General features: G+C 50.0%; 7 protein-coding genes across 7 annotated transcripts; 4 read left to right on the top strand and 3 right to left on the bottom strand.

Annotated features, from left to right (window-relative positions):
• Positions 1-10: 10 nt before the first annotated feature.
• Positions 11-5793, top strand: YALI1_F03693g (uncharacterized protein; the record flags this gene model as incomplete). Its single annotated transcript, XM_504903.3, has 2 exons — positions 11-412; positions 475-5793. The coding sequence occupies 2 exons, from the start codon at positions 11-13 to the stop codon at positions 5791-5793; spliced, it is 5721 nt and encodes a 1906-aa protein (XP_504903.3).
• Positions 5794-6104: 311 nt separating this feature from the next.
• On the bottom strand, positions 6105-9404 carry YALI1_F03604g (uncharacterized protein; the record flags this gene model as incomplete). Its single annotated transcript, XM_504902.3, has 1 exon — positions 6105-9404. One exon carries the CDS (start codon positions 9402-9404, stop codon positions 6105-6107), a length of 3300 nt encoding a protein of 1099 aa, XP_504902.1.
• Positions 9405-12546: 3142 nt separating this feature from the next.
• Positions 12547-13395, top strand: YALI1_F03573g (uncharacterized protein; the record flags this gene model as incomplete). Its single annotated transcript, XM_504901.3, has 1 exon — positions 12547-13395. The coding sequence occupies one exon, from the start codon at positions 12547-12549 to the stop codon at positions 13393-13395; it is 849 nt and encodes a 282-aa protein (XP_504901.1).
• A 1587-nt stretch (positions 13396-14982) lies between these two features.
• On the bottom strand, positions 14983-16905 carry YALI1_F03529g (uncharacterized protein; the record flags this gene model as incomplete). Its single annotated transcript, XM_504900.3, has 2 exons — positions 14983-16670; positions 16791-16905. 2 exons carry the CDS (start codon positions 16903-16905, stop codon positions 14983-14985), a joined length of 1803 nt encoding a protein of 600 aa, XP_504900.3.
• Positions 16906-17097: 192 nt separating this feature from the next.
• YALI1_F03527g (uncharacterized protein) lies at positions 17098-19797 on the top strand (the record flags this gene model as incomplete). Its single annotated transcript, XM_504899.3, has 1 exon — positions 17098-19797. The coding sequence occupies one exon, from the start codon at positions 17098-17100 to the stop codon at positions 19795-19797; it is 2700 nt and encodes an 899-aa protein (XP_504899.3).
• Positions 19798-20045: 248 nt separating this feature from the next.
• On the bottom strand, positions 20046-20351 carry YALI1_F03495g (uncharacterized protein; the record flags this gene model as incomplete). Its single annotated transcript, XM_068283228.1, has 2 exons — positions 20046-20265; positions 20320-20351. 2 exons carry the CDS (start codon positions 20349-20351, stop codon positions 20046-20048), a joined length of 252 nt encoding a protein of 83 aa, XP_068139329.1.
• Positions 20352-20402: 51 nt separating this feature from the next.
• YALI1_F03494g (uncharacterized protein) lies at positions 20403-21074 on the top strand (the record flags this gene model as incomplete). The annotated part of the gene is made up of 1 exon (XM_504898.3): positions 20403-21074. One exon carries the CDS (start codon positions 20403-20405, stop codon positions 21072-21074), a length of 672 nt encoding a protein of 223 aa, XP_504898.2.
• Positions 21075-21195: the final 121 nt, after the last annotated feature.

The raw sequence follows: 21195 nt of genomic DNA, 5'->3' as shown, positions 1-21195 counted from the left end.
TCTTACCACCATGAACGCGCTATCGGGGTTCATAAGGGACTCCCAGCCCAAGACACAGTCGGCAGATCACGCCATTCCGACGCTCTGTGATCGACTCACGCATGCCACACTTCTGGAGGACCGACGGTCCGCCGTGCTGGCTCTCAAGGGTCTGTCCAAGGAGTACCGAGAGGCTGTTGCTGCTGGAGGTATGAGAGGCCTTATTTCGGCTCTTACCAAGGACAATGACGACGACGAGACGGTGCGAGCGTCACTCGAGACGCTGCTCATTCTGTTTCTCGGAAACGACTCGGACGACAGATCTACCCGTGGATCACTGACCCGAAGAGGTCTCAAGTACATTTCGCCGCTACTAAGAGACACCTCTTCCATAGACTTTATTGCTCTCTGGCTTACAGACGAGTTCAGTCAGGTAAGTAAAGAGAGCGGAATTGCGAGGACACGGATCGCTTCACGGGATCTATGCTAACATAGAACAACGAGAACTTTGCGACCCTGATCGGTCTACTTTCGAGCCACGACACATACATTCGACTCTACACGCTCAAATTGCTCGCCGCAGTGGTCCAAAACCGATCCGAACGAGTCCAGGAATGCATTCTGGAGGTGCCTGACGGTCTCATGAACCTGGTGGCTGGTCTGGACGACCCCACCGAGTTTGTCAGAAGTGAATGTATCATTGTACTCTCTTCTCTGGTACTCGGTAATGCCGATGTCCAGAAACTGGTTGTATTTGAGAACGCCTTCCACAGACTGTTCTCAATTATGGACGATGAGGGGGGTCTGCAGGGTGGATATGTGGTAGGAGATTGTCTGACTCTCCTCACCCACCTGCTCAGATACAACGTGTCCAACCAGGTAGCTTTCCGAGAAACCTCCTGTGTCAGCCGTCTGGCCCAGCTGCTGGAACTGCCTCCGGATATGGAGTGGAACGAGCAGACGACCCGAAACTGCACTCTCGCTCTCGAAACCTGTTCTCTGTTTGTTCCTGAACATGGCAGTGTCACTCGAGCCAACCAGGACGCCTTCCTCAAAGCCGGTGTTCTGTTCTCAATCCTAAGACTCGCATTTGGAGCAAACTCTTCCACTCCCATTCGGTCTTTTGCTCTCATCACGTCTGGAAACCTGCTTCGAGGCAACCACGCCATTCAGGCCGATTTCGCAGCGGTCGATGTGCCCTATGTGGACGTCTCTCAGCCTCCTGCTGTTCGCGTGCCTGTGGTTATGCCCGTTATTCTGGCGCTCTTGAAATGGACCCTGTCTACTCAAAGTGTGCATTTCTTTGATCTGCGAGTCGGTGCAGCGTACTGTCTGCAAGCGTACTTCCAGGGTAACCATCATGCTAAACTGGAGTTCATCAAGCAGCAGATTGACGCTTACAACCGCCGAAACAAGAGCGGTTACGAGGAGGACAAGAAGAATGGAATAAAGGAGGAGACTGAAGAGGACACTAAGGAGGAAAAAGAGACTGCCCACCACGAGTCTGATTACTCTCAGTATGACTCAGTATCTGATAACATTATTGAGGCCCTTGTCAACTATGATCCTGACATGAAGCTGAACCCCTACAGACCGTGGTTTGCAGCTGTGTTGCTTCTCCACATCATCATTGACTGCCACGAGGCCCAAGTGGAGTTGCAAAACGTTGTTGTTGGAGATGAAGATATTGGAGAGGACCCTGTCAGCTTCATCCAGGCCATTGCTGGTGTGATGGTTACTTGTCTGCCTCTTCAGGAGCCTCGAATCGTCTTTGGTTATGCCATGCTTCTCATTACTATCCTGTATGAGAATGTCGGAGCGGTTTCAGACTTTCTCGGCGAGTCTTCTACCGTCGAGGCTCTTCTTGCAGTCGTCAGTAGATCACAGTGCACTCCTCTGATGGAGTCTATGTGTTGTTTGATTCTAGGTACTTGCTACGAGTTTTCCGACGTCGACTCTGCGATGAGCCGTGCTGATCTCTACTCCTTGCTGCGAGGTTCTCTAGGTGCTGACCAATATCTTCTCAAGACAAAGCGACTCAAGGACAGTTCCTACTTCAAGGATTTCGACTCTGAGGATATTCTCAACGCCGAGAAAGATGACGTGGCTGGTCTGCCAAAGGTTTACTTTGACGAAATTTTCGTCGAGCTTGTCAAAGAGAACTTCACTCGTCTTTCCAGAGCACTGTTGAAGGATCCTAGTCACTCTGCCGGCGGAAAGATCTCTTACGAGCTTGTTCAGAGTCTCGAGGACAATGTCAAGTCTCTCACAGACGAGCTTGAGGAGGTTTCCACTGCTCTGTCAGAGACCAAGTCTGCTACTTCCGCTGAAATCAAGGATCTCAAGGCTATTCGTGATGATCTCGAGCGGGATCTCCAGGAGACTGATACCCGACTCAAGGAGGCCCGTGGTGCACTTGAATCTCTCGAGGGCAAATTCCACACGAAAGTTGCTGCCGAGAAACAGCTCCAGACTTCTCTGGAGGCCGAGAGAAAGAGCGGCAGTGGTCTGCAGACCGAGCTTGCAGATCTGAAGAAGAAACTACAGACTCTGACGCAGCAAAAGACCCAGCTCACCACTCAGGTCGAGACTCTGACTGCTGCCAAGGACAAGGCCGAGTCTGGCATCAACAAGATGAGCAAGGAGCTTTTCCAGCTGACACGAGAACGAGACGGATCTGACAAGGAGAAGAAGGGGCTTCAGAAGGAGCTGGCGGAGCTAAAGAAGCAGGACTCCAGCAGACGAACTGAACTCACAGCCCTTGCTGCCAACCTCAAACAGGTGACTGCTGCGCGAAGTGATTTTGAGAACAGACTTAAGGGTTTACAGAGTGAACACTCCGAAACCGAAACTCTCAAAGACAAGTTGATTGAGAAGCTCAAGAGTGCCGCTACTCAATTGGAAGACCACAAGTCTCGAGGTGCTAATCTTGAGGGCCAGATTCGAGAGCTTCAGGGTTCTCATGAAGCTTTGCAAAACAGTTACGATGAGCTTCAGAAGTCGCATGAGCAGCTGTCTTCTGTTGGAAAGGACAATGAGAGTCTTGCTTCTGAGTTGGCCGAGCTCAAGACCAAGCTTTCAAAAATTGAGACGGAGAGCTCTTCGCGAGCCGACAAAGTTTCTGAGCTTGAGAAGTCACTTTCAGCTGCCGAGGCTCAGAGCAAGTCTGTTGCTGCCGAGAAGGAGAAGGTGTCTGGCCAGATTGCTACTCACGAGGAGACTATCAAGCGCCTCAAGGAGGAACTCTCTGAGAGAACTGCTGAGCTTGATAAGTTGAAGAGTGATCTTGCCTCCTCGGAGAAAGATCTGGCTTCCAAGACCAAGGATGTATCTGCCAAAGACACCGAGATTGAGAAGCTCAAGTCTGAGTTAGAGACCGCAAACTCCAAACTTGCTTCTACTGCCAAGGAGGTTGAGATTCTGACCTCTGAGCTCAAGGCCGCAAAGTCTGATGCTTGTGACAGCGAAACCAAGATCAAGGCTGTCGAATCAGAGCTTGTTGAGCAGAAGTCCAAGGTCGAGCACCTGAATGCCGAGCTGGCTGCAAAGTCTTCTAGTGTTGAGTCTGGCGCTGCTGAGCTTGCTGAGAAGGTGGCTCTGGTGGAGTCTCTTACTGCGAAGCTGGAGTCCAAGGACAAGGAGTTAGCCACCAAGACAGAGGAGCTGTCTGCCAAGGAAAAGGAGCTGGAGACCAAGACTTCGGAGCTGGAGACCAAGACTGCGGAGCTCACTACCAAGTCTAAGGAGCTCACCGCCAAGTCCGACGAAGCCACCACCTACTCCGCCAAGGTCAAGGAGTTGGAGACATCCTCTGCTGCTCTCGAAAAGAAACAGACGACTCTCAAGGCCATGGCTGACAACCTGACAAAGGACCTCGCTGAGAAGACCAAGGAGCTGGTTGCTGCCAAATCCGAGCTTGAGTCCTCCAATACCTCTTCCAAGGAGGAAGTTGATGTTCTGACGAAGAAACTCAGTGATGCCACTGCAGAAGCTGTTGAATTGAAGAAGTCTTCTCAGGCAGCCGAGACCGAGGCCTCTTCTAAGGTCTCTGCTTTGGAGGCGAAGCTGACCAAGGCCTCCGAGTCCAGCAAGGCTGAGCTTGACAAGGTCAACAAGCTGCTGTCTTCTTTCAAGGAGAAGCTTCAGACCAGCAAGGATGATCATTCAACCGAGGTCTCCAAACTCACTGAGCAAGTCCGGGAGAGCACTCTGAAGGCTGAAAACTTCGAGCATGATATTTCTTCTCTCAAGGACGATCTTGCTCAGGCCGAGAAGGAGCGAGATGCTTTGCGAACCGAGCTGGACACTAGTATCAAGGAGATGGAGAATGAGCGAACTTCACTGACCAAGGATGCTGATTCTGCCACCAAGGAGCTCACCAACAAGGTCTCCATGCTTCAGACCAAGCTTGACGAGCTTACTGCTTCCCACAAGAAGGCACTGGGCGACTCTGAGACCGAGGCAAAGGGTCTCAAGAAGGAGATCAAGGCTGCCCAGGCTGAAATCAAGACTCTAGAAGAGGTAAAAGCCAAGTACGAGGCCAGCCAGACGGATATCAAGGGTCTCGAGAAGCAGGTTTCCGAGCTGACGGAGTCCCTTGAGACCAAGACTTCTGAGACGGAGGCTGTCAAGACTGCCCTAGAGGAGAAGCTCGAGGAAGCGTCTTCTGCGAAGTCCAAGCTTGAGACCAAGGTGACGGAGTTGGAGAAGGAAGTCGCTGACAACCAAGGTAAGCATGGCAAGGCCGCTTCTGAGCTTGAGGCGTCGGTCAAGACTCTCAAGAGCGAAATATCGACCCACAAGGCTACTATCGACGAGCTCAAGAAGAGTGCCGAGACCGCAGCTGCCGACACGAGCTCCGAAAGAACCGAGCTGATGTCCAAGGTGACTGAGCTGGAGACCCAGCTTGCTGATGCCAAGAAGGAGCTCGACAATGTGAAGTCCACTCATGCTGACGGCTCCAAGAAGCAAGCTTCCGAGCTGAATGAGCTCAAAACCAAGTTGGAAGAGGTTGCTACTGCTAATACCAAGCTTGAGACTGAACTCAAGAACGCTTCGGCTAAGTTGGAGGAGGAGCAGGCTGCGAAGACCAAGCTGTCTTCTGATCTGGAGGCCAAGACTAAGGTGTCTGCTGATTTTGAAACTGAGTTGAAGGCTTCTCAGACCCAGCACGATGAGGAGGTTGCTTCTCTGAAGATGGAGATCAAGAGTCTTAGGGATGAGCAGACTTCCAATGCTTCTTCTGCTGGCGAGTTCAAGGGTAAGATTGAGAAGTTGGAAGTGGAGCTGAAGACAAAGGAGACTGAGCTGCAGACGAAGGCTTCAAATCTCGAGTCTGCGTCTTCTGCACTTGAGGCAGCCTCTAAAGAGCTGAAGTCTAAGGCTACGGAGCTCGAGTCTGCATCTTCGGAACTGAAGTCTAAGACTAGTGAGCTTGAATCCAAGACCACCGAGCTCAAGACTATCAACACTGAGCTTAAGGACAGAACCAGTGAGCTCAAGACAAAGACTACGGAACTCGAGTCCAAGTCTACAGAGCTCAAGACTGTGTCTGACACGCAGAGCGCCACTGAAAAGGCTCTCGCCGAGCTCCAGAGCAAGTACGACGAGTTGCTCAAGACCAACAAGGCCAAGTCTGCAGCCACTAAGGACATGGTGCCCAAGTCCGAGTACGAGGAGCTGATGCTGATGATCACCGATTTGGATGAGAAGGTCGAAAAATACAAGGAGAAGCTGGAGGAGCATGGGGTGGAGATCTCGGACGACGATGATGACGACGACGACGACGACGATGATGATGAGGATGATGAATAATTACATATTAATCGATCAATATTAATTGAGTTGTAGCGTAGAGATAGTTTCTGTATGTACTGTTTTGTGTATGTATGGCTGGGTTCGCTGTATTCAAGTGTACCCTTCTCTTCATAGTCACAAAATAGCGAAGTATGGAAAATGGGAGCCCGCAATCTCACCTATCATTTTGAATGATACTGAAGACTGACTAATGGGCAGAGGTGGCATGGGATTGTGTATGTGTCAGTTTAAAAATGCTTGTGATAACACTGCAAACTACAAACTACAAACTACAAACAATCAATACATCCCAATATTACATATATTGATTACCGATTTCGAGAAGCAAAACTGGGATCTCGAACCTCCACATACGTGAATCTAGCATCGTCCACGGCGCTGTTCTTCACCACCGTGGGGGAAATCAGAATAGCCTGGGCGCGCTGCTTCAAGCCTCCGAGAGTATTGATCAGGTTCTTTTGTGCCGTGACTCGAGTGGTGTCGTCCATGAACACCTCGTACTCATCCAGACAGATGATAGGAGCATCTACCATCTGCCATAGAGCGGCCATGAGAGCTGACTGAAGGAAAGAGTGCTCTCCACCAGAAGTGGTAGCCACATCTCGAGCACCTCCCTTGGACGAAGTATCGGAAGTAGAAGCGAGCTTGTAGTTCTTCACTTCTAGCTTTCTGGTTTTCAGATCGAAAACGATATCAGCTGAGGCTGCCCTAGACTTCATGATGTTACTAAAGTAAGCACTGGTCTGCATAATACCAAGAGAAAGAGCCTGCCCCTTAGCCAGAACACGGTCTGCCTCCGTCTCTCCTAGAGCTCTAACGTCCTTCTTCTGCGCCTCAAACTCCTCCTTAGCAAGTCGGTATGCCTCCTCCGCCTCCTGAAATTCTGCATAGACTATACGGTAGTCTCGGAGGTTTCGCTTCTTTGCAGCATCGATCTTGGCCTGCAACTCACCAGTACGCTTGGTACAGTAGTCAAAACCATTCTCTAAGTCGACGCCTTCATCTAAAGGAACGTGCTCCTCGCTGAGAGCCTGTGCAGCAGCAAGCTGGGTCTCCATGTTGGCCTGTATATCAACTAGCTCAACCTCCTTCTCCGCGAGCTTCTTCTTGGCCAGCTCGAACTTCTGCAGTGTGCTGGTCACGACGTCCTGATGTGCCGTGTACCTCAAGTTGGCTTCTTCGGTAGCCAAAAACTTTTCGTGTACTTTCGCGTTGAGCTTGTCGAGCTCCACTTCAGCTTCCATCTCAGAATTGGCGATCTCACGCGAACGTACCTTTGCCGCTTCCAGAGCCTCGCGTGCCTCAGACAGCTGCTGCTTGCTGTTATCCAGCTCCTGAGTCTTGGTCTCGATAGCCTGGTCAGTCTCGTCTGTGCTGGGTGCATCAGGAATCGAGTCCCTCTCTGCCACAGCTAAAGCATGTTCTCTTCTAAGCGACTGGAGCTTCTGTTCGAACACTGATTCTTTATCTTCGAGGGATCTGAACTCTCGTAGAGCCATCTGCTCCTCTTGCTCCAGGCGTCTGAGTTCCTCCTTCAGCGGCTGCAGCTCCCGCTCGCATACAGCGACTCGTTTCTTGGCCTCAGAAACGTCTTCAGCAGTCACAATCGCCTTTCCTACCCGCAGAAGGCCCGACTGCACAACCCCAGAAGAAGAAAGCTGAGAGCCTCTCTGCGTTGCAGTAACAATAAACCTATCCGACGTTTTATGAGGGGCAATCGCTGATTCCAAGTTTTGCGACCCCTGCTTCAGAGCTCTAACAGCCTCTTCGGTACTACCAGCGATAGCGGTACTATGCACCGCTGCCCACTCGACCAAGGCCTGGATAACACGAGCCTCCGAAACGTCAAGGCACCGCAAAATAGTTTTGAACTGGGAAGAGGGTGAAATACGATCCACATCGTAATTGTCGGGTTTGACATAATAGATCGTAGGGTTATGGTTGCGTGGCAATATGCTTCTCAGCGTTCGTTCATCCTCAGGAGTCGCAACGACATACGATCTGAGCAATCTTGTGAGAGGTTGATGACTATTGATCAGCGTTAGCTCTTGTTGGCTAGTACCAGGCTTGACCTTGATGTACTGGCCTATAGGGCCAAGTGGTGGCTGTCTGAACCTGCCCATGTTGGTCTGAATGATACGATCGGCCTCGACGAACTGGTGACCAAAACCAGCAATGGGGTTACCCTTATCTCTTGACATTGCCTCCAGCCGACTTGCCTCGTCCCTGGCATCGCGCAATTGAGCCTCCTTCTGGGTTCTCGGCGATGAAGCATCCTGAGACTTGGATCTTGCATCCCTCCAGATATTTCTCTTCTCCTCCAGCTTGAGCTTGAATGCTCTGATTTGCGTCTCAGCAGTGGTGACTTTCTCTTCACACGCTTTGATCTTTGCATCCAGTCGTTTGTGTTCGGCGTTGGAGTTCGACTGATCTCGCTCCGCTCGAAGCTTAGCAATGGCATGGTTTAACAGCCTTATTTGGTCCTCGAGATCCTCGACATCTCTTTCTGAAGACCGGAGCTGTCTATTGATGTCGTCTTTCTCATTTTTTAGCAGTGTCTTTTTTCTGTTGGCCTCAGCAATCTGCGCATCAAGCTCAGGGTCTTCTTTTTCACACTGCTCCAAAGCCAGCTTGTGTTCCTCCAGTTGGGCTCGACGCTTTGCACCCACCTCCTTGAGTTGCTTGCACTTGTCCTCAAGCTTCATCTTTACACTGAGAGCATTGTTAAGAGCCAGCTGGAAAGTGGAGTAATCCAACCATTGATACATGGCCTTGTACCGTTGAAGATTGTCGTAGAGCTCCTTGGTGTGGGCGGTAAGCTCGCATTCGGCCTTAAGTTCGTCTCTGCGCTCCTTCTTGGCGAGGGTGGTTTGCAACAAAGAAGACTCGAGGCACTCATGCTGCTGTCCGACTTCTCTTTTCATCGCGGCAAGGTCGTTCTCGATGCTCTCGAAACCAGATCCGTTGTAAAAGAAGTCAAACAGACTCTTAGGGTCTCCTCTCTTCTTGGCGTTCTCCTGGGTCTGGATCACAAGACGGTTGTCGAACTGGTAGGAGAAGTGTTTCATGATTTGCAGAAGGACTTCTGTCTTCTCAGAAATCAACTCCTTCTTCTTGGTCATAATTTTGAGCTTTCTGGACTTCTCGAAGATTTCTCTCTCGATGATGATGATATCGCCATACGTCTCAGGCTCAAATGGAGACATAGTATATCCCTTTACTCCTCCATCAGTGAAATCCAGATCTTCGTCAGCCTCCTTGTTGTTGATCTTGACAATGATCTTGGCAGACTTGGCCTTCTTGTTGTCCTCAATGTTTCGTCGCAGAGCAGCACCTGTACCTCGCTCACCCTTCATCTTACGGTCAGTTGAAAAGACCTGGATCAAAGCGTTAAGAATAGCAGATTTGCCGTGGCCGTTCTGGCCGGAAACAAACGTGATTCCGGGGCCAACATCGATCTTCAGGTTTTCGTGGCACATGAAGTTGATGCACTCCACAGACCGAATGAAACCTGGATGGTGGTACCTGAAGAAGTCTTGGGTGTTCTGGCGCTTACGAGGCCGCTGCTGGCCATCATCGCTCGCGTCGTCGTCGCGGGGTCGACTCATTGTGACACGTTTGCGGTGGTGAGTTGGGTGTTGTGTGTTTGGTTGTAATGGTGGTGACACAAGATCAGTTAAGCAACGCGTCAAATTGAATTCGGGAAGGTAAAACCCGTTTTGAAATATGGCGATGGTGAAAACGAGACCGGAGGAAAAATATGAGTGACTCGAGCCGGGTTGGGGACGAAGTTAGGAAAAAAATAAAAGGCTCGAGACCTCTAAGCGACTTTCACTAAAACTGAATTTATTCACTAGGTGGCGTCAGAAAGCCTTGTTTGTACAAGTAGTTTTTATTCTTTCTGACGTATATTCCCTGTGTGAACTCTGTTGAGAACTGTGCGCGTAATCTCTAAGTAGTTAAACGTGTAAAACAAGTCTGTTTTATTTATTTATATTATTATTTTAATATTTTAATTTTAAAATTCTTTTTAAAATTCTTTTTTTTCTTCTTGGCCCTTAAAAATTCAACGGCTACCGCCTGGCAATGATTCTGACGACGCGTTCGATGAGACATACTGCCATTGTAAGATACGATCTGAGATGCAATATGAGTTACAGAAAAAAAAGAGTTACAAGTCGTATCAACCTACTCCCAGTGCTAATTATTGCAAGTGTCAAGGGATACCTGTTGACTGATGGACACTGAGACAATTGGGTAAAATTGTGTCATATATATGAGGTCTGCGTCTTTGCAGAAGTAAGGACGTGAGGTGGTCGATATTGTCACTTCTAACCAAGCCATACTCAAAGGGTGCTTGGTATCAAGGTGTGTGAGCCAGTGTCAATAAGCCATTAAAATACTAGTATAAGTCATGGTGCGGCAGGAGTTGCCTCAACTGAAGTGACATCTCTACACGGCCCTGTGATCTTTATGGCTGGGTATTGATCATTATTCTATCTCCTTTTAATTCCCTCGACCAAGTCCCATCGTAAGTAACACCTACTGCCACACGTAACTACAGTACACACAGTGTCATATGGACTCCATCACGAACATCACCACATCACAGGACAGGACTCTGTAAGTGTTTACCAATGCCGATTTTGGGAAATCTATAACGTCTTCTAGGGCTGGAAGCTCTCGTTTCGGGAACCCAGCCACACAGGGATAACGCTTTCTGTTGCATCGACAATAGTTTGGCACACTTCCGAACCAGCAGCATGACGCAGGTGTCACAGGCACATTACCTCTGCCAGGTCGAACCTAACAGCCATCGTGCGTCTGAATGAGGAGTTAATGGAGGCGATGTCTGAGGAGTTGGTTGCTGAGTGCAATTGAAAACCAAAGAGGACCTTCTCAGAGACAATGGCTTCCACTTGTAGCTGTAAACACCAGTACATTCGGTATGTATATGCGCGCTAGTGCTAATATGAAGGGCAAGTGTCGCACCGTGTCGGGTCCTCTCAACCATGCTACCACAGACAAGCCGTCTGACAAAGCGACAATAACCACTGACAAATGCGTCAGCAATGTGCTACATGTAACCGAGACGTCTCGTTCTAAGATAGCGGCAATCTGAGACATTAATTAGTGAGGGAGTGGGTACAGGTGTGGCTAGCTGACATTGCATCTAATTGAGGGCAGGAAATAATAAGGTGAGGATAACTCATCTACAGGAGATCACACCACCGCACGCAAACTCCGACAAAAGAACCTCCATGGATCTTCCCCGTCGCGATAGAGCCCATCTCCAATCCGATTAAATTCGCTAGACAGCTCAACGGGCTGATTGGCGCCTTATTCCGCGTGACAGAGCTGCGTCAGGCTAGTTACGCGTGTTAAGGTTCCAATTAAGTCCCAATCGGGTAACATCATATCACGAAAAGTGCTGGCTGGGTATCAATAGGGTTTCGGGTGGCTAGCATATGTACACTTGACCTTTGGTGATATGGTTGCGATAGGCAAGTGCAAACCAGCCCTGCTGCACAATGTCAGCTGTGGGATGGTTTCATAGTGTCTATTTCCGTTATTCCGGGGGCGTCTATCTGCCTCGGAGCTGTGGCTGTCTCACATGGGCCCAGGTGATACTGAGAATATTGCCATTATGCCACAACAGCTATTTTTAGACTGTGCTAATTTAGCCTGCGAAAACCGTGGTAGCCTTGCACCCACCCTGACAGATACACAACAGGGCGTAGCACGAAACAAGGCGTAGCTGGGAACCTGACACAGCCACGGGAGACTCTAGAGGGCCAATTTTTGCGCTCTAGTCGCGTTTCCGAAATAGGAAACATAATTGCCATCAAATCTTGTCGCTCTCCACGTGCATGGCAGCCGCAAACGCTACAAACGGGGTGCCTCTGGGAGGTGTCTATGGGAAGCCAAAGGCGAAGATCCTGAAGATTCAGGGAGAGCCATTGAGTGAGTGAATAACCACCACGCCGGAGATTGCAAGCAATACGCCCCATTGAAACGCTTCAGCTAAGTGGGCTCGGAAAGTGCTTCTGCAGTGCTGACAAACTGCTTGTCTGACATTGTTTCAGCATGTCTCATTGTCAGCTCTTGTATTGTTGTAGGCGTCTATGACCCCCCCTTTAGTGGTGGCAGAGTTCTCACTGGAGAGTCACAGTTTGAAGCAGACTAGTAGAAAAAGCAAAGTGAACGGAGTGAAACGAAAAAAGAGCGAAAAAAGAGAGGGAGAGAGAAAGGGCACACCACACTGTACACCCCAAACCGTACAGTGCTGCCCTTGGGTTAGCCAGCCCTATCTGCCGTAGTGGATGAGGGAATTTTCACCAGACCAATTAATTGAGTGCTATTTAGCTGGTTAGTTAGGCTACTTGCTTCTTATTCCACTCGCAATAACCGTATAATGCTGTCGTGTGTGGCTTATGTTGTTTCCCAACAGGCCCGGGCCTTTTTGGGACTCCAGCAGACTTTTTTGTGCTTTTCTAACTTCACTTAGCTCCCCCGCCTGGTCCTTGTCTGGTCCTATTTTAAGAAAAGTGTAAAACCGTGTTGCCCAATAACCGTGCATGACATGACACCTGGGCTCCCTAAGCTGGAGAGAAAGTGAGAAGAGCGGTGACAATGGGCCTGTAGAAGCTTGGATATATAAAGCCCTCCGAATGCCCCATTGTACCCTTCAAGCATCAAGCCTCAACACACCGGACTCAAACCAATCGGAACACTATCCACTCGCAAACAATGAAGTTCTTCTCTGTCATCCCTCTTCTGGCTGCCGCCATCGTCGCTGCTCAGGACAACTCCTTCTCTCAGCCCCAGCCTGGCGATGAGCTCCACGCCGGAGACGCCTTTGTCATCCGATGGAACGCCACCACTGACGGCCAGGTCGCTCTGGTGCTGCTCCAGGGCAAGTCCGACAACCTTTCTCCCGTTCTGACCATCTCCGAGGGTCTCGACAACCGAGGAGCTGTCCGATGGCTCGTGCCCTCCGACCTCCCTGACGGAGACAACTACGCTCTGCGAATTAACCCCGTGGAAAATGCCGACGACGTCAACTACACCGGCCAGTTCAAGATCACCGGCGGCCAGGTTGCCAACACCTCCTCCGAGGCTGCCGCCGAGGCCACCTCTTCTGCTGCCAACTCCTCTTCTTCTGCCGCTGACTCTACCACCTCAGCCGTCATCCCCGTCACCTCCGGTGCCAACTCTTCTACCACAGTCCCCGTTGCTTCCACCGTTGCCAACACCACCACCGAGGTCTCCTCCACCGAGGCTGAGTCCACTTCCTCCACCGCCTCCGCTGTCACCACCAACATTGTTGGTGCCGGTGTTTCCAACGGTACCGGTTCCACCAACGGCTCTGTCCCCAACTCTCGATCTTCTTCTGGCGCTGCATCCCGAACCACCCTGTCCACCTCTGGTCGACCCTCCGGTTCCACCTCTCGATCCTCTGGATCCGCATCTGCCGCCTCCGCCACTGGATCCGCTGGAGCTACTGCTTCGCGTGCTCCCACCAACGCCGGTGTCGTCAACTCCCAGAACCTGGGTCTTGTCGGCGTCGCTGCTGGTATCGCTGCCCTGATGATGTAAGTCTGACGCTGTTTAAACTGCAACCACAAAAAGCTATTTATTGTTTTTCAGCTTCTATTTATTTCTCTCACCTTCTGCTTAGAAGGCTTCCCTCCGTGGGTTTTCTCCGAGGGCTTTTTCAGTTCTCAACTGCATCAAAAAACAGGACTTTCCATAGTGTATATAATTTAATCATGATTTAATGAAACCAAATCGATCTCTCGTAAGTAATATAAGACCAATTATTGATTATATTTTTATTAATAATAATAATCCGTGGCATTTTTTATTTTTTTGCTCCTCCTTAATTTTTAATTTTCTCCTCAATTTTTTTTTTCTCCTATCTTCTCACTCAATAAATGTATATACTAATTATTCGTTTGTGAGCTCTTCTCGCCTATGAGTCTCATTTTTCATTTAAGATTAAGGAGTCAGATTCCCCCCTATTTTGTCCATTGATAGATGATCAGTGAATATACTGAGATCTCCATTAAAGATGGTTACAACGGCCACGTACGAGTACGCAAGAGTACGTACGAGTAGTGTAGACGCAATTGTCACATTCCAGTATAATCCGCTAACCATATCCGTACATTCAGAGCATGACCTACATCTGAGATCACACCAGTCTGCTGTCAGACTGTCAGCCAAGCGTCACAGATGTCGCTGGTGCTAAGCGTCACATTCCAGACTCAAGAAAGTCTATCTTGCGCACATTGGCAGCAGTGCGCATCCCGGACTCGTATCGGAAGTACTCGTACAGAAATCGGAATTGCAGAGCTCGATGACGCCGTTGTTTGGGGTGTCTTAGAGTCAGTTATATGAGGGGGTTTTCTTTGGTTGCATTTTCGTCCTCATTCCCCAACTCGCTCCACCTTATTTTGGTCTACCAAACAACGCAAATTTCATTGGTATATTCGTATAGTAAGAAGCACAAAACATGAGGGGGGAGGTGGCACTAATTTTGCCACAAAGAAATGAGAGAAACAAGTGCGTTGGTGCAGGTTTGTTTTGATGGGGTGTGGCAGGCAACCAAACAACGGCGTCTCTCGTATAATGGTTTTGCGTGCTAGCTGCATTGTCTACCATGAACCATGTCCGTATCCAAACAACGCTACTGCTGGCGCGCGCTGTACGCGACAAACCCAAATGTTAGTCTAATACAAAGAGCGTTGAGAATGAACATTAACCGCTGAGGAGAAAAGAGATGGAACAATCATACTTATACGATAGGACAGAGAGATTAATAATATTGTTTATAGGCCCACATCTAGGGGTAACGATAGTGTTGGTACGTGCCAAGGGTTTGTCACATTTTGTGCGTGACCTGCGACGAGTGCTTGTGTACTTATACAAGTTCTCGTAGACTGAATGGTCAATGTCTTGTGTCAGAAGGAGCCACCCTCATTATACACGACAAACCATGACACAGCGTTTGGGTAATGGTCACTTCAGGGTGTTAATATTATACAAGAGAAGTGGGTCTTGTTGGCTAAGTGAGCCGCGTCATGCACCGATCACTAACCTGCATTACGAACGCTTCCTCTACCCATTTGCAATCTGAAGATCCACTTGAGACAAACAACCCCTCAATGATCGTGATTACAGTTAATGCCGATCATTACTGGGGTTGTCCAGGAAAACAGGTTTCAGAACCTGGTCATCAAACTCCTTGAACCACTGACCAGGGTTATCCACCGTGCGCGAAAGAATGTTAGATAGAGAAGTAGACGAGGCTCGGGCTTGGTCTTGTTGACTGGGGTGCATGGGGGGGAGACCATCATCGTCACCAGAGCCAAACTCGCTGTCATCATCGTGGTAAGAGGTACTTCTTCGCATTCTTCCAGCAGGCATGGAGCCACTGCTATTGCTTAGAGGAATGGCAGCAGCTGCTCCACGGGACTCAATGTCAAACTCATCGTCGCTCTCTGTTTCCTCAATGACACCAGTTCTAATTCCGAGAATCTCAAGCATTCGAGCAGTGGTGCCTCCAAAGACAATGACGGTCAGCACCACCACAACGAGCACAGTGGCTCGCAGCGCGTTGGAGTGCTCACCCTCGAGACCAGCAGCAAGGGCAACGCCGACGGCTCCTCGCAAGCCAGCCCAGAATAGCATCATCTGGTATGGAGGAGGAATCTCCTCTGTGGTCTGGTGGAGTCCTAGATGGCTGGTTCGTGCTCTGCTGACAAAGTTGATGAGTCTAGAGAAGGGGAAGACTGCAGCCCATCGAGATACACAGATACCGGCTGTGGTGACGAGAATCAGCATGGGCTTATAGACCAGTTCGACCTCAGTGAAGAGAGACAGGCCCAGGTAGATGAAGATGAAGTTTTCCGACAGCTGGGCCAGGAGCTGGAAAATGTACTTGGTGGCAATCTGGGTTCGTCGGCTCATGTTGTAGTAAGCGTAGTGTTTGAGAGTGATACCGCAAAAGAGCAGCGAGACAATTCCAGACATGTGGCAGCCCGTGGAGAAAAAGTAGGATCCGTATGCAAAGAGGAGAACCAGGCAGGACTCGATTTGGGGAAATCGTCGAACATGGGAGTGTTTGAGCACCAGAGCGGTCATTACACCCACAAGGGCACCGATCATAAGAGAGATTGTGAAGGTCATGAAGAACATACCCATACCCTTGAACAGAGAGGAGAAGTAGACCTTTTGACCGTGGAACTTTTGAGCCGTCTCAAACATGACAATGCAAATGGCGTCGTTCAACAGAGATTCACCGAAAATAATGGTGTAAAGCTTGGGGTCGACCTTATATGTGTTGAAGATGGACAGAATGGTGACGGGGTCCGTTGCTGACAGGGTGGCGCCCACGGAGATGGCGTCCACCAGAGACATGTTGAGACCCTCGAGACCAATAGCTGTCCAGATGTAGAGGATCAGGCCAAGTACCAGCGCCGAAAAAAATGTGCCCGCAATTGCAAACGTCAAGATGGATCCGATGTTTCTGAAGAAGTTGGCCTGGTTCAGCTCATACCCCGAGTTGAGGATGATGGGGGGTAGCAGCAGGTTGAAGAACCACGAATACTTGAAGGTGACCACGTCCTGAATGTAATGGCCGGGGGAGATTCGAATAATCAGTCCCACAATCATTCCTGCAAAAATGGACACGACAGTCTCGTGAATGGCCTGGATCCGTTTCTGCTGTAGGTAGTATGAGGTCCATAGAGAACCAATGAGCAGCATGATGAGAATGAATAGTGCCCACGACGAGAAGATTTCGTTCTCCACGGGGTTGTTGACATCATCATCCGGGATATCTGGGTCGGCATCTGTAGAGTCTCGTTCTTTGTTAGTCGTGTTCAAAATGTCGAAGCATCATATGTAGAGCATGTCCTATAGGTCCGGAGATTAACGGAGAAGCCGTAACCCGAATCAAATGTCCAATCTCCCCCAACCATACTCACTCAACAGCTGATTCAATCCAGCGTACGCCAGTTGTGTTCCAAGCTCCGATATGCCCATTTTCGTTCGATATGCCACTACACGAAATAGTGACTTTAATACTCGCAACAGGTGCATATTTCCTGGTGATAAGCGAGAGCCGAGTTACCCTGCCTGCAGGGTTGTCTCGCCGTCATTTTTTCTTGAAAAAAGATTATGTGAACTCCCAACCAGGATAAAAGGACTATTTGTATCGGACAGCATTTCCAAAACTCTATGCAGATCACACAACGGCAGTTGGAGCGATACACCAGACACTAACTACAAGATATGAACATTCTGAGATTGTCTCGGATCCAGATAGCTCGACCCTCGCTGCAGTGTCGACTGGCGATTCGTCATTATGCCAATGCTGCTGCTGCTGCTGCTGCTAACGTGCAACAATCTGGTAGCAACCCGTTCACTCAGTTGGACGCCAAATGGAGAGAGAAATGGAAGGAGGACCCTCCGCGACTGGCCAGAAAGCACCTGATTGAGAACCCGACTCGAGACCAGCAACACTTTGTGCTCTCCATGATTCCCTACCCTTCTGGAGTGCTGCATATGGGCCATCTTCGAGTGTATACCATTTCCGATGTTCTTGCCCGGTACCGAAGAATGGCAGGCTACGACACCGTTCACGCCATGGGCTGGGATTCGTTCGGTCTACCTGCTGAAAATGCTGCTATCGAGCGACAAATCCATCCCGCAGAATGGACGGTGTCCAATATGGCCAAGATGAAGAGCCAAATGGACGAAATGCTGGCGGAGTTTGACTGGGAGCGGGAGTTCTCGTCGTGTTTCCCGGACTACTACAAGTGGACCCAGAAGCTGTTTCTGATGATGTACGAGCATGGCAAGGCATATCAGGCTCTTTCGCCTGTTAACTGGGACCCTGTGGACCAGACAGTGCTTGCCAACGAGCAGGTTGACTCTGAGGGCCGGTCGTGGCGATCCGGCGCCATTGTCGAGAAGAAAATGCTTCGACAGTGGTTCCTCAAGATCACTGACTACTCAGACGCTCTGTTGGATGACCTCAAGCTGCTGGACCAATGGCCTGCCAAGGTGAAGACCATGCAAGAGCACTGGCTGGGCCGATCTGAGGGAGCTACTGTTGTTTTCGACAGTACATCCGAGGGAAACTTCCCCGTTTTCACAACCAGACCTGACACTCTGTTTGGTGTGCAGTTTGTGGCTCTTGCTCTGGACCATGCTGATGTCCGAGAAGCCGCCAAGACTGATTCTGAGCTTGCTGCCTTTTTGGAACGAGCGAAGGACCTTCCTGACGATACCAAGGAGGGCTACCTCATGAAGAACCTTTCTGCTATCTCTCCCGTGACTGGTGAAAAGCTTCCTGTATTCGCCGCACCATACGTTATTGGCGACTACGGCAGTGGATGTGTCATGGGCTGTCCTGGTCACGACGAACGAGACTTTGAGTTCTGGGGCAAGAACGGTTCTGGACCCGTCAAGACCGTCATTGACCCTGTAGAGGGAGAAGAGGTCAGTGTGCCTCTTACCAGCCGAGGAGTTCTCAACAAGCACTGTGGAAAGTACGCTGGCTCTCCTTCTTTGGAGGGAGGAAAGTCTATCGTCAACGAGCTTCCTGACGAGCAGGCCTCTCTCAAGACCAACTACAAGCTGAGAGACTGGCTTGTTTCTCGACAACGATTCTGGGGAGCCCCCATCCCCATTGTTTATTGTGACTCCTGCGGTACCGTACCTGTTCCCGACGAGCAGCTGCCTGTCTTGTTGCCTGAGACTGTTCTCCAAAAGGGTGAAAAGCCTGCTACCGCCGCATCTCTGGCTTTGGCTCACAACGAGGAGTTTAAGAAGTGTAACTGTCCCAAGTGTGGAGGCCCCGCCCGACGTGAGACCGACACCATGGACACCTTCATGGACTCGTCGTGGTACTTTTTCCGGTACACGGACCCCCAGAACAAGGAGCTTCCCTTCAGCTATCAGGCGGCCTCCAACCTGATGCCCGTGGACATGTACATTGGTGGAATTGAGCATGCCATTCTGCATCTTCTCTACGCGCGATTTGTGGCCAAGTTCCTCGCCGATAAGGGCTACTGGTCTGGCGCAGACCTTAACGGTGAGCCTATTAAGCGTTTGGTGACGCAGGGTATGGTTCATGGCCAGACTTTCAAGGAGCCCACCACCGGCCGGTTCCTCAAGCCTGAGGAGATTGACCGGTCTGGCCCCGTGGCCAAGGTTCAAGGCACCGACGTGGAATGTGCTGTGTCCTGGGAGAAGATGTCCAAGTCCAAGTACAACGGAGCCGACCCCAGCACATGCATCCAGCAGCATGGAGCCGACGCTGTGCGAGCCCATGTGCTGTTCCAGGCTGCTGTCAACGACGTGCTTGACTGGGACGAAGGCAAGATTGTCGGCATCAAGCGATGGCTTCTCAAGGTCAAGTCTATCACCGAAAGTGTGGTCAAGCTAAACCCTTCCAGCAAGGGGCTTGACAAGTCTAGCTTTTCCGACGCTGACCGTACACTTTGGAACGAAACCCAACACTACGTGAAGTCTGCCAGCGACTCCTTCCATGAGTCACTCCAGCTCAACACTGTCATTAGTGATTACATGAAGCTCACCAACACCTTGCAAAAGGAGTCCGGGGCCTCTCCCGAGGTGCAGCTTTATGCTCTTGAGACTCTTCTCAAAATTATGTCTCCTGTTGCTCCTGCCATGGCCGAGGAGTGCTGGGAGTTGATTTGCAAGTCCAAGGGTGCTGAGTGGAGCTCCGTGTTTCGAAACGCGTTTCCTGAGGCTCAGGCTGAAATCCAGTCAGCCACGGTTCCGTTCAAGGTGATGATCAATGGCAAATTTCAGTTCACTGCCAATAAGCCTCACGACTTTGGCTCTCAAAGCGAGGCTGAAATTCTGGCTCAGTTGCGCACAATTTCCGACAAGCTTGGAGACAAGCCTGTTCGAAAGGTGATCATCCCCAAGAAGGGCAATGTCATTTCGCTTGTGGTATAACCGGGCCTATTAGGTCGGTGTTCTCCACTCGCTCTGTAAATAATATTTTCAATGTACATAGTAAACACATCCATGCCCTTTTCACGTTCTCGCTTTGATCCACCTCGCTTGCCTATCCTCACTTTTTATTACCTTTAACCCTACACGATCCACATCGCTCCCTTGCTTGCCTTAAATCCGAGAAGTCTAAGAAAAAAGAGGGATATTCGACGCCGCTCGGTATGTCCGATTCCAGCCGTTTAAGCTTGTCAGCCGTTCTCGTGGTCTTCAACGGTTTTCTCTGGGGCGTGAAAAGAGCAATCTCTCCAGGGTGCGATTGTGCCCGTGCAAGAAGCGAGAGACGAGGTCATGAATGAAAATTTCATTAGTTGGAGCTGACAATACTGTTTGAACCCACAAGTGAGGGGTTTTGTCAATGGATAGACAGATCTAAACCGTTTCGGATTGTCACCTGTTTTTTTTGGTCCACTCTCTCATCCAGGGTCACCACCCCCTTAGTAACTCTGTAGTGTACCACCTTACTTTACTCTTAGTTGAGTCATGCTCTGCGCCATTTAACCGATTGTCGGTCTTATGACCTCCCGCGAGGGTTGAACTCTCTTGATATGCGCTCTGACCCGTCCAGACACAGAGAGTCAAACTTACGTGTCGTAGTATATATACAACTGGAGCGACTCGTCGTATATTTATATTTCTATCGAGCTAACCCAACACAAACAACCGCAAGTTGCATTACCACTAACGGTCCAACACCCACTACCGCCCCCACCACCACCACTACCACCATCAACTCCCCTCCTGCATCCAAACTCTTTTTGACACCACCACATTACACATTGTCATCATCACCAACCGACACCACTACTAAAACACATACATCAACAATGGTCCAAATCTCGCCACTATCGAAAATCATCACATTGTCCACAGTCCTGGCCACGGGCTTTCTGCTCATCATCCTGTCATGTGCATTGTGGAACAACTGGCTGCCATTGATTGTCGTTGCCGTCTTCTGTCTGGCCCCTGCACCCAACGCAATCTGCCAGAGCTGGGCTGGCCAGGACGACTTCATGAGCGAGAGTAGCAGCACCGTGGTCGACTTTGGTCGCTTCTCCACCGGCTTCATGGTCGTGTCTGGACTGTCAATTCCCGTCATGCTCGCACACAACAGCATCATCAACACTGCGGCCATGTGGATGTCGCTGTCGGGCGGTCTTCTCATCTACGCAACTATCATTACCTTTGGCGCATTCTTCTATGAGCCCGAGGAGTTCTAGAGCATATTTATAGCATTGGTGAGAGCCACGAAACAATTGAATGAATTATGACATGATACGAGAAGGTACACTGTATGAGTAGCAGCTGAACTGTAACAGCAGCTTTATCACATTCAATTGT

The sequence above is a fragment of the Yarrowia lipolytica genome, chromosome 1F, assembly GCF_001761485.1.
Source record: "Yarrowia lipolytica chromosome 1F, complete sequence".
Classification (NCBI taxonomy): Eukaryota; Fungi; Ascomycota; class Dipodascomycetes; order Dipodascales; genus Yarrowia; species Yarrowia lipolytica.
Note: the sequence above shows the minus strand (reverse complement) of the source record. Positions and strands in the feature narration are given on the sequence as shown.